This window comes from Nicotiana tomentosiformis, chromosome 8 (assembly GCF_000390325.3).
Source record: "Nicotiana tomentosiformis chromosome 8, ASM39032v3, whole genome shotgun sequence".
Classification (NCBI taxonomy): Eukaryota; Viridiplantae; Streptophyta; class Magnoliopsida; order Solanales; family Solanaceae; genus Nicotiana; species Nicotiana tomentosiformis.
The window spans coordinates 142,226,501-142,239,562 of NC_090819.1; the positions used below are offsets into that span (position 1 = coordinate 142,226,501).

Sequence of the window (13,062 nt, forward strand, 5' to 3'; positions counted from 1 at the left end):
AACCTAGTTGCTGTCAGAGATGGGGAAGATGATACCCGCATCCAGCCACTTGATCAGTTTCTTCTTTACTACTTCCTTCATATTCGGGTTCAGCTTTCGTTGATTCTCCCTAGAAGGTTTGTGCCTCTCTTCCAGAAGAATCTTGTGCATGCAAAAGGCTGGGCTGATACCCTTTATGTCTACCATGGTCCAACCAATGGCAGTCTTACATTCTTGCAATACGTGCAATAGTTGCTCTACCTGCACAGCTAGCAAACCAGATGATATAATAATAGGCAAAGTAGAATTAGGCCCCAAGAAAGTGTACCTGAGGTGGGCTAGAAGCGATTTCAAGTCCAGCTGTGGTGGCTCCCCTATTGATGGTTTTGCAGGTGGTGTTGCTCTCTCGTCTAAGTGTAGGGGCTCGAACTGGGGTTCCCTTTTCCAGAATCCTTGACCTTTGAGAGCCATGATTCACTCTGCCAACCCTTCACCGTCCATCTCTTCCAAATTCATCAAGCAGGCTTCTAGTGGATCCTTGACATTAAGGGTCTCATCCTCTTCTTGCAGTATCACATCCACAACCTCCACTAGTGAGCAGTTTGCAAATTCACTAGGTCTCCTCATGGATTGTTGAACGTTGAATAATATTTCTTCATTGTTCAACCTCATTTTCAACTCTCCAGTCTCACAATCAATTAATGCCCTCCTAGTGGCTAAGAATGACCTTCCTAGAATGATGGGTATCTTTTCATCCACCTAACAGTAAAGAATAACAAAGTCTGCAGGAAATACAAATTTTTCCACTTGCACAAGCACATCATCAAGAATTCCTGTCGGTCTTTTGACTGTGTGATCGGCTAGTTGTAGCAACATTGAGGTCGGTCTAGCTCTTCCAATGCCCAGTTTTGTATAGATCGCCAAGAGCATCAAGTTTATGATAGCTCCCAAGTCACACAATGCTTTAGCAAAAGCATAACTCCCAATAGTGCATGGGATAATGAAGCTACCTGGATCAGACACCTTTGGGCCATAGGTCTTGTCACTACCGCGCTGCAGGTCTGTGTCAGAGTTACAATGGACAGGTCCTGGAAGTCAAATTTCCTCGACATCAGGTCCTTCATCATTTTTGCATACCCTGGCATTTCCCTCAAAGCATCCATCAGTGGAATATTCAATTGAATCTGTCGAAGCATTTTCATGAATTTCCTGTATTGATCATCTTTATTTTGTTTTGCCAATATCTGAGGGAATGGTGCAGGAGTCAACCTATGTCCACTACTTGATATCCTTTCTTTGTTGGAAGCTTCTGGCGCAAGAGGTGCCACCTGTTCTGAGACTTGTTCACCGTCCTTCTCCTTACCCTTTTCAACCTGTGCTTGTTCAATTACAACCTCGGTGAGCTCTGTTGACTCATCTACCTCTAATGTAACTGGCGTAGTCTCTCTCGTAAATTGAGCAACTTCTTGCTCTCTGCCTAAATCTCTTCCATTCCTAAGACTCACTGCCATTAGCTGATTTTGGTTTTGTTCCTTTGGGTTAATATTTGTATCTGCAGGCAATGTTCCTTGGGGGTGATTGTTCAAGGCCATAAACAATTGTCCTAGTTGAGTTTCAATGCCTTTGATTGCTGAATCATGTGCTGCTAACTTTTCTTGCATCTTACCATTTGTTCCAATGAGTTATTGCAACATACCCCTAATTTCTACAATATTGTTGTCCTGTTGTTGATGAGGTGGTTGGTAGGCCAACTGTTGTTGGTGCTGCTGATTATCGACATGCTACCTTTGATAAGGCACAGCTTGACCTTATGTTCGTGCGCCTCCAGAATTGGGGTTGTGCTGTGGCAGGTTGGGTCTGTATTGCTGGTTTGGTGTTGGTCCCCATTGTTGCCTACCTTGCCTCTGACCTCCAAAATTATTGACATAATTCATGTCTTCTATGAAGCCCTGATTGTCATTCTCTCCACTTCACGAGCACACATATGACTAGTTTATGTAAGGAGTGAACAATCCTCCATTCGTTGTATCAACAATGTGCACTTGATTTGTACTCATCTCATCAATTTTCTTTGTCAGTATACTCATCTGAGTCATGAGAGTGGCTATGTTCTCTGCATGGGAATTGTTTGGGTCAAGAGCAACAGAATGCACTATTGGTGTAAGTGTCGTACCTCTAGCCATCCAGCCTGAATTTTGAGCCATCTTGTCAAGAAGAATCTTGCACTCTGTGAATGTCTTGCTAAAAAATGCACCCCCAGCTGAAGCATCTACATTGGCCTTCAAACTATCTGTTAAACCCATGTAGAATCTCTGTCCCAACATCTGATCTAGAATGCCACGGTGTGGACACTTTGCTAGTATACCCATGAACCTCTCCCAGGTTTCTTGCAAGGACTCAGTTGGTTTCTGCCTGAACTGCAATATCTCATCAATCTGCCTTGCAGTCTTGTTGGGAGGATAAAACTTGTTTAAGAACTGTTTGACTAATTCTTCCCAAGTGGCAATGGAGTTTATTGGGTGCGAATTCAGCCAAGTTTGAACCTCTCCAGTCACAGAGAATAGAAACAGTAATAGCTTGATGGCTTCAGGAGTCACATTCGACTGTCTTTGGGTCACACATATTGATAGGAAATTCTTCAGATGTTGTTGTGGGTCTTTAATGTATGACCTGGAGAACAGTCCCTTATTTTGCAACAGATGCATCATGTTGTTGGTGATCTGGAATGTCTCCGCTTGTATCTGAGGTACAACAATAGCGATGGCTAAGTTATCAGGAGTTGGTTGTGCCCAATCATAAAGAGCAGCTTCTGGCACAAGAGGTGCCACCACTCCATTGTTTGGGTCAACCCGATTATTCCGATTGTTTTCGTTGACATCGTCCACGTTGTCCATTTGAATTTCGAGTGTGTGTTTTTGTTGTAACTGTTTGTTCTTCTTGTTGGCTCAATTTAATGCCCTGAATGCTTTCTCGGGGACTGAGAGTCCTTAAAAAGTTCACCAGTCCTCGAAGAGCTTCTAGGCATACACCTGAGTCACAGGAGAATTCAAACGTCAGAATTTCAATAGAAAAATTTAAACACCATAAGAAATTGATCTAAACTAAGAATCCTAGCAATTCTTCTATGTTGTAATAAATAACATTGTTAGTTCCCCGACAACAGTGCCAAAATTTGATCACGCCCAACTATGCCTTGTAAAAAGGACTAAGCGGTCGCTGCAAATAAAACTCAGTTCAAGTCCGGAGTCGAATCCCACAGGGAGCTAACCTATTTACTACAACTTTAAACAATGCTAATGATAAGCTCAGACAACTTTTGGATTCAAGAGTTTTATGAATAATCAGGGGAATTTATTTAGCTAAGTAAAAATGAAAATAAAATTAGCAATAATCAAGACTAAAATTGAATTCAAGGGTAAAAGGATCTAGGGCTATTGATTTTTCCAATTGCCGGATTAATTCTCAACTCTTTAGCTATAATCTCGCCGTAATAATCTATGAGGATTATGAGTTCCGGGCTACCGTAATTACCTCTCGATCAATTACGATAATTTACTCGAACTACTCTAGTTAACAATTTATGCAACTCAGAATTATCCCACCAAAACTTCGTTATTTCTAACCCCACTTTTAAATTTAAGTAATTAATCTATTAACTTCCCCAAAAGTGGTGTTGTTCAACAACAATCTAACAAAGTGTTCTTTCTCAAGCAACACAAGGTAACTAGACACGATTAATCGAGGGCCCTTCAAATTAACCACAATACAATACGTAGTTGAACAATCATAGAACAAACACGACTCAATTATAACAAAATAGAGTCAAGACTTCATCCAACAATTGGTTCCATCAACCCTAGAAAATAGATTTAGCTACTCATACTAATGAAAAATAAATCACTAAAATAATTCATAATCAACAAATAGAAGTATGAAGAAGAAGATGAAAACTCTTAGGAAATTACCCGTCTTCTCTCCCTCGTTCTTGCCTCTAAAATCTTCTAAAAACAGTTATATCTCACTTCTGGGCGAGTTTAGGTTTCATATAGGTTTAGGTTAGTCGCCTAGGAAATTACATAATTAACCCTGCGTGTTTGGCTTTCGTTCGCCCATCTGCGGCCGCGGATTTGGACTGCCTCATTACCTTGAGTTCGCGGACCAATTCGTGGCCCACTCCGCGGCTGCGTACCTGGAGGGGTCGTTTCGCTTGCTTTTCTCGCTCCTTTTCGACCGGGCTAACCTTCGATTGGTCTTTCACACTCCATGTTGACTCCAAAACACTCGTTAGCTCCCTCCAAGCTCGGAGTAGCTCCTGCAAAGCATCAAATTCTTAATTAGAGTATTTTGTTATCTTTTAGCATTCAAATATCAATAAAGTGCGGCTAAATTAGAGCGTAGGTAGTGTCTAAATTGCATAAATATAGTCTACTATCAGTTCCCCCTCTCAAAATAGTGCTGTCAATTTGTCTTCTTCTAGACCTAGGGCTCCTATAACACCAAGATCTTCTTCTAGAGATAAAGATTCAACTGAAACTTTACTTGAACCCACTGTCGATGAAATTGTTCCTCAAGAGTTTTCCTTTGTAACTGATCGTGAATCCATGAAGAGTCAAGTTTGTTCCATGGCTTCCCTTGATCGTGTTGACCGTTACCCAACTTTGATTACTACCAGTCTTCTCGCTCTTGTTCGAAGAGAATGTTATTGGAAACCCGAATTCCTAATTTCAATTCCTGGTGCCGACCAGAGAATAACCTTATATCAGATTGGTTATTCCTTCGGATGCACATATCCCTTTACCCTAGGCTTTGAACCTCCTATTGATCTAGTGATCATTGAATTCTGCCGTTACTTCAATATGTGCTTAGGACATAATGGTCCTATTATTTGGAGAGATGTTGCATGCCTCCGTTATTTGACGAACTTGGCTTCTATGCCTTTTACTTCACGTCATCTGCCTCATCTTTACTCCCCTAAATTATTTTGTGAAGGAATATTTTCCCTTGTGGCATGAAGTAAGAGAGTATTAGTTAGCCCTAAAGATGACAGAGATCGTGGATGGTATGCCCGATTCGTTGCTGCTCCCACTAGTGCTCTGGTGGTTGAAGAAATCATGACTTTTCTAGAAAAATAGAATTTTGCATGTAAGTACTTCTACATTGTCTTTTTCCTTTCTCAAAGAAGATACTCATGTACTCTCGTTCCTACTTTTTCAGCAACCATGGAAGTTTTTGAGGAAATTCCTAACTTCTGTGCTTGGGTAGAGAAGTTATTATCTGTTTCCCCTATGGAGAAAAGATCTTTGGAAATATCTCTCACAGAGATTCGGCTGGAAAGTTAAGATGCACGGTACTTTTTCCCGCTTAGTCTTTTTCTTTCTCTCTTTTGCTAACTTAAAAGTTTCATACCATGCCTTTTTTACTTTGCTAGGATTTCCTATTCGTGGCGTCAGTCCTGCTTTTGTTTCATCCACAAGACTTACCGTGAGTCTTGCTCAAGGAAGAATTTTCAGCTCTTCTTCAAAAAGAAAGGTTGATGGAGCCCGTGGCTCTGAGGGTGAAGAAGAACTAGAGGAGGGTTCTTTAGTTCGCAGGCCCCGAGTCAGGAGACGTGTTATTTCCGATGATGAAGCTACCCCTCCATCAAGCTCAGTTCTCTCTAGACCTTTGGACGAGCCAGAGAGTGCCCCGTTAGTGATCTTTGATGAAGAAGTGAATGATCCCCCCTTACTTCTGCTAAACAATTATTTACTCATGGCTTCGGATGTGAGGAAGCCTTTGAACCTGTTTCTGAGGAGTTTCCCCTTACCTATTTTCCAGCGTCAGTCCCTAATTATCCTCGAGTTCCCTTACCTGAAGTTGTTGTTGATGCTCCCCCATGTGACTGCTTTCACCTCATCTGCCATTTCAGCTGTTACTACTTCTCACATAGAAGTTGATCCTTCCATTAGCAAGAAGGCGATGAAGAAAATTGTTGTCGAGGTTCCTGAAGGTGGGAACTTATTGAAGAAGTCAAGTCAAGATGACGTATGGTTGAAGCCATTGCTCGGTCCTATGGAGAAGGCGAAGTTGGAGAGTCATAGTTCGTTGACTTGGATGAACGATATTGTTCATTCATCTCTGAGGGTTCGAATTTGACTTTACTCCTTCTTTCTTCTTTTTTTGTTTTATCCATAACCCCTTTTCTTTTTCTTTTTTTTTATAGATCAATTTGATAGGTACTAAACTAATGAAAAGGATCGTCCATGCTGACCAACAAATTATTGATTACCGCACCGAGGATGACAATTGGAAAGAGCAATTAGAAGGTCAACTGGAGAAGGAAGTGTTGGCAGAGGAGAAGGATGCCTTAGAGCAACAAATGCAAATGATCGCTGCCGAGTTAGTGATTGAAAAGGCTTCTTCAAGTCAAGTTGGCAAGGATAAGGATATCCTTGAGTCCTCCTTTGCTGAGCAGCTTTCGAAGGAAACCGAAGAGATAAGGAGTTTGAGGGAACTCCTTAACCAGAAAGAGACTTATACAGGAGAGTTGGTTCAAACACTTACTCAAACTCAAGAAGATCTCTGTGCCTCTACTGATAAGGTTAAATTCTTGGAAAGTTCCCTTGCCCCTTTGAAGGTAGATTTTGATGCTTCCAAAATAGAGAAGGAGGAGTTGATAACCGAAATTGATTAGTGGGAGAAAGACTATGAAGCTCTCGAGGATAAGTTGTCATTTGACTTGAGCAGGGCTTTTTTGAATACTCGCCTCGAGACTCTAATGGAAGCCAGCTAGGAGGGTTTTGACCTTCACCCTGATTACTAAAGCTAAAGAGGCAATTGAAAAAACTCAGCAAAGTCAAAGCTTTCCTTCACCTAAAGGTGAAGTTCCTGAAGATGATGGACTTGCTCCTGGTGAAGCTAATATTCAAGCCTCTTCTTCTCAAGCTGACCCCTCTACTTCCGTCAATGATGCTCCCGTTGCTGATGTTCCAGTGGATGATGTCTCCTAATGTTTTCTCTTACTTGAGTGTTTTGTTTAGAACTTTTTGGTGAGAAGTTTTTCTTTTCTTTTTGGAATGGTTGTTGGTTTACGCCTATCTTGTTCTGGTGTTTGATGACAAACAAATACTTTGTTTTTACAAAGCTTAATATATAAATCTCGGCTTTCTTTTCCACCTATTTTGATGTTTGAGTTTTTGTTCCATTCTTTGACATTCAATCTTGCACTAAAAAATGCTTTAACCGTCCGTGATTTTGATAGACACAAAATGTGATTTTGATAGACACAAAAGTTTTATAAAAGAGGACCCTTTTATAAGCAACACTGATGAAGATGACGTCTCATCTTCATATTGGTGTAAATAAATAAAAGAAGTAGAAAAAGAAATAATTTGAGGAAGTTTTATTCTTTGAACTTTCAAATTTTGTACATCATTCTATATTTATGCAATATAATATTTACAACTCTTTCATAACTGCTTTATTTGTAACAGGTTTCAAAATTCCGGGTCTACTGTCATGTGTCTAATTATTGACCTTAACCTAAAAACTCATAAGAACTTGGAGTATATCTTGTATCCATCTTGTGTCCTTTTTGCGAGTTTTACACCTTCTCAAGGTTACTTCAAAGGTTTTTGATTCAGGCTTGATTTTTGGTTCTTAGGCTGATTCAGGCTTGAATTCTGGCTTTTGTCTTCTTTTCCTTTTCATATATATATATATATATATATATATATATATATATATATATATATATATATATATATATATATATAGTCCCCCCAATGTTAGAGCTTTTATGTGTGAAATCTCGTGTACTGGATTGTTTCTTCCTTTTGGTACATTCCCTGAAAAGGAAAATACACACGGGACTCAGAAGTATTCATTTAGATGATGACTGCTTAACCCTTTTTCTCCATCAGAAAATTTGTAACCTAGATCGGTAATAATTCAGGATTCCTCGTGTCTTTCGGGTCTAATATCATCATTTGGTACGGGTTAGCTTTTTGCCTATCATCTAAAATGGTTAGTATAATTAAAAGGAATAAAATAAAATCATATTTGAGTGATACCTGGCCATGGATACTTCTTTTGCCTAGAAGTAATACTTCTTTAAATGAACAACGTTCCAATTTGATGGTAGTACTTTGTCTTCCATGGTTTCCAACTCATATGCTCCCTTTCCAATGATGCTTCAAATTCTATAGGGTCCTTCCCAATTTGAACTCAATTTCCTTGCATTAGATGCTTTCGTTGATTGAAAAACCTTTTTGAGGATGAAGTCCCCAATTTTGAAGTATCTAAGATGAGCTTTCCGGTTGTAGTATCGCTCGATAATTTGTTTATGAGCCGCCATTCTTATTAGAGCCGCTTCTCTCCTTTCTTCAAGCAAAACTAAATTCCATTGCATCTCTTCCCTGTTTGATTCCTCAGTTGCTTGTATATATCCCGTACTTGATTCACCTACTTCAACTGGAATTAAGGCTTCAGCACCATAAACAAGTGAAAATGGAGTCTCTCCCGTACTTGTCTTTGTTGTCGTTCGATGAGCCCATAAGACTCCTGGTAATACTTCAGGCCACTTGCCTCTTGACTCCTCTAGTCTTTTCTTTAAGTTATTAATAATAACTTTGTTTGTTGATTCGGCTTGTCCATTGGCCACAGGGTGGTAAGGTGTGGAAGTTATCCTTTTAATCTGCCAACTCTGACAAAATTCTGTGATTTTCGTACCTATGAATTGCGGGCCATTATCACATACGATTTATTTTGGAACTCCGAACCGGCATATAATGTTTCGCCAAATAAATTCCATGGCTTCTTTCTCCCGCACCTGTTTGAAGGCTCTTGCTTCTACTCATTTGGAAAAATAATCTGTTAATACTAATAAAAATTGTACCTTTCCTTTAGCTTGTGGCAGTGGTCCTACGATATCCATCCCCCACTTTATAAAAGGCCATGGTGAAATAACCAAATGTTAAAGCTTCGTTGGGTGATGCATGTTATTGCCATATCGTTGGCATTTGTCACAGTTGGCCACAAAACTTTTTGCATCTTCTTCTATTTTTGGCCAATAGTATCCTGCTCTTATTAGAGTTTTTACCAAGGACATTCCTTCTGCGTGATTTCTACAATGTCCCTCATGTACTTCTCTTAACTCATATTCTATTTGAGAATGTCCAACGCATCTTGCTAAAGGTCCTCCGAACATATTTCGATAAAGGTTTCCTCGAACCAAACAGTAACGGGCAGCTTTTCGTCGAAGTGACTGAGACCTATTCTTGTCTTCAGGTAGAATTCCGTACTGTAGAAAGTTAACAAATTCGTTTCTCCAATCCCAAGTTAAATTATTAAAATTTACCTCATTTTTATCTTGGTCGAGTTTCGAATGGAACAAATGTATTATGGTAGTATTTTCTGCATTCGTTACTTTGGCAACAGATGCGAGATTAGCCAGTGCATCTGCTTCTGCATTTTTCTCCCTGGGTATTTGCACGATTTTCCACGACTGGAACTGTCTGGTTAATTCTCGCGCCTTTTCCAAATATTGCTGCATTCGTACCTCTCTTGCTATGTAAGTCCCCTACATTTGGTTAACTACCAACTGCGAATCACTTTTGATTATAATCCGCTCTATCCCAAGTTCTCGTGCCAGTTCCAGTCCTGCAATTACAGCTTCATACTCTGCTTCATTGTTAGTAATGGGATAACATCTTATTGCTTGCCTTATGATTTCTCCCGAAGGTGGGATTAGAACAATACCTATGCCCGTTCCTTTAACATTCGAGGAGCCATCAGTAAATAGGGTCCAAGTACCTGAATTAGATCCGGTGAATACCTGTAGTTCCTTTTCAGCTTCAGGAACTATTCCTGCGTTTAAATCTGCCACAAAATCTGCTAAAACTTGAGATTTTATCGCAGTTCTAGGTTGATACACAATATCGTATTCACTAAGTTCAATAGACCATTTAGCTAACCTACCTAACAGCTCTTGCTTATGCAATATATTTCTTAGGGGATAGGCAGTTACTACAGATATAGGATGGCATTGAAAATAAGGCCTCAACTTTCTAGATGCCATAATTAATACTAAAGCAAGTTTTTCTAAGTGAGGGTATCGAGTTTCAGCATCCAACAAAGATTTTCTAACATAATAAATTGGAGAATGTTTACCTTTATCTTCTCGTACCAGTTCTTCACTTACCGCCATTTCTGACACAGCGAGATAGATGAGTAGCCTTTCTCCATCCTTTGGTTTAGCCAGTATGGGTGGATTTGACAAATATGCTTTTAGATTTTTAAGAGCTTGTTGACATTTGTTAGTCCACTCAAATTGGTTTTGCTTTTTCAATAGTGAGAAGAACTTAAAACTTTTCTCCGAAGATTTGGAAATAAATCTTCCCAAAGCTGTTATCCTACCTGTCAACCTCTATACCTCTTTTTTGCTCATAAGTATGTCTGGTATCTCTTCAATGGCTTTGATCTGTGCATGGTTCACTTCAATACCTCGGTTAGAAAAAAGAAAACCCAAAAACTTACCTGAAGCCACGCCAAAGGCATATTTTTCTGGATTTAACTTCATATTGAACTTGCGGAGAATTTGAAAAGTGTCCGACAAATGCTGGATATGATCTCCTGCCTATGCCGATTTGACTAGCATATCATCAATGTAGACTTCCATAGTCTTTCCCAGATGTTCTTGAAACATTTTTGTTACCAATATTTGATACGTGGCTCCAATATGTTTTAGTCCGAAAGGCATGACTTTATAACAGTAAGTCCCCATGTCCATGATAAAGGAAGTTTTTTCTTCATCTAAAGGGTCCATCTTTATCTGGTTATATCCTGAATAGGCATCTAAAAAATTTAACAACTCATGTCCTGTAGTAGAATCAATTAGTTTATCTATGTGCGATAAAGGGAATGAATCTTTAGGACAAGCCTTATTTAAGTCAGTATAATTTACACAAACTCGCCATTCCCCATTCTTTTTTGGTACTACTACAGTATTAGCTAGCCAGTTAGGATATTTTACCTCTCGTATTGATCCAATATTTAAAAGTTTTTGTACCTCATCCTGGATCACCTGATTTTTGAAGGATCCCTGCTTCCTTTTCTTCTGTTTGACAGGTGGATATGAAGGATCTTCATTTAGCTTGTAGGTCATCATCTCCGTTGGTATACCTTTCATATCTGAATGCGACCAAGCAAAGTGATCTGCGTTACTTTGTAAAAATTTGACAAGTTTACCTTTCATTCCCGGGCTTAGCTTCATTCCAACATAAAATTTTCTATCTGGCCATTGCTCGGAAAGTGTGATAGCCTCGAGTTCTTCAATTGTTGTTTTGATGTTTTCATTCTCTTCTGGCTCTTGAATGACATCAGGTCTCGAATCTACATTTATCTGTCCTGAACCATTTTCAGTTGAGGTTTGTGTATTTATGTCCTCAACTGAATTCTGTAGTTGCTATTTCTTATTTGTATCATCGTTCACTGTGATCGAATCCGTAACTGAATTGATATTTTTAGAAGCTTGCTGATCTCCACGGATTTGTCGAATCCCCCATTGCAAAGGAAACTTAATAATTTGATGTAAAGTAGACGGTACAACATCCATATCATGAATCCACGACCTGCCAAGAATCATATTATAAGCCATGTTCGTATCTATGACCTGGAATTTTGTATCCTTGACAACTCCTTCTGCAATGTGGTAAGCACTATTTCCCCTTTTGTGACAACGCTTGAATTATCGAATCCAGATAAGGTTCGTGCTTTCGGCACCATCTTGTCATCATCTTGCATCTCATTTACCACTCTCAGAAGAATAATATTTATGGAGTTAACTAGATCAATCAAAACTCGTTTACCATTAGTATCATGTACAAGCTAAGATATTACCAGTGCATCATTGTGAGGGATTATCAAGCCATCTGCATCTGCATCATCAAACGTTATACTGTCTTCCTCCAAAACATGGCGAACTCGCTTCCCATGGGTAACTGTGACTTTCGATGTCTTCTTTGCAGCCGTATATGTCACACAGTTGACCTCTTCTCCCCCTCTTATCACGTTAACCTTTCTTTTTGGTGACGGAGGTTTCGAAGGCTCTTGTCTATTCTTCATATAAGATTGCTTACCTTTCTCACTGAACAAGTCAGTTAAATAACCTTGTTTTAATAAATGCTCTACTTCACCTTGTAATAATCTGCAATCTACTATTTTGTGGCCATGGTCATTATGAAACTCACACCAGAAATCTGAATTTCTTCTGCTAGGGTTTGATCTCATTTCTTTAGGCCACCGCACCTTATCTCCCATACTCCTTAAAACAACTACCAACTCAGGAGTGCTAATATTGAAACTGTAATCACCAATCCTATCATCTGAATTAGCATTGCTGTCTCGCACATCTCGCCCTTTTATGAACTTGGATGATGAACTTGTATCTCTATGCGTTGATCTAGAATCATACCGTACGTTTTCTTATTTGGACCGTGAATCCCGTCCTGCAGGTCCTATGTAAGGTTCGTACCTGTTTTTACCGGACCTTTGTTCAGATTCTGGTCGTCTCGAACTTGTTCTTTCATCACCTTTTACCTGAGTGATCATGTCTTCTTCTATCCGCAGCTTCGTGTTGTACTTATTGTACACATCATTCCATAATGTAGCAAGGAATTCTCGTAAGCTTTCCTTAAGTCTCCTCATGGCTTCTGCGCTTTTTTCATTTAAGTTACTTGCAAACGCCATGGCTGCCCAATTATCAAGTACTCGCGGTAGCATCATCCTTTCACTTTGAAATCTATCCACAAATTCCCTGAGTAGCTCAGTATCCCCTTATTTTATTTTAAAGATGTCTTCCATCCTCTTCTCAACTTTTTGAGCTCCCGAATGTGATTTTATAAATGAATCTGCAAGCTCAACAAAAGAATCAATAGAGTTTTCAGGTAAGAGAGAACACCATGTTAGTGCTCCTTTCATGAGTGTTTCACCAAATGTTTTGACCAACACTGATTCAATTTCTTGCTTGGTTAAATCGTTGTCTTTCACACCAATTGTAAACGCGGTTACGTGATCTCGTGTATCGGTTGTTCCATCATATTTTGG

The 13,062-nt window shown here is 39.4% G+C and overlaps 1 protein-coding gene across 1 annotated transcript; it reads right to left on the bottom strand.

The window, feature by feature from the left end:
- Positions 1 to 8,152: 8,152 nt before the first annotated feature.
- LOC117278762 (uncharacterized) lies at positions 8,153 to 9,511 on the bottom strand. Its single transcript, XM_070184308.1, has 2 exons — positions 9,317 to 9,511; positions 8,153 to 8,653 (listed from the first exon to the last, which is right to left on the bottom strand). The coding sequence occupies exons 1-2, from the start codon at positions 9,509 to 9,511 to the stop codon at positions 8,153 to 8,155; spliced, it is 696 nt and encodes a 231-aa protein (XP_070040409.1).
- Positions 9,512 to 13,062: the final 3,551 nt, after the last annotated feature.

Bases quoted from the DNA above. Each gene is read 5' to 3' on its own strand.
- LOC117278762 (XM_070184308.1), bottom strand. From the start codon at position 9,511: ATGCAGCAATATTTGGAAAAGGCGCGAGAATTAACCAGACAGTTCCAG. The intron at 8,654-9,316 runs GTAAATTTTAAT...CAGAGTTGGCAG, and splicing joins TCGACCAAGATAAAAATGAG to ATTAAAAGGATAACTTCCAC.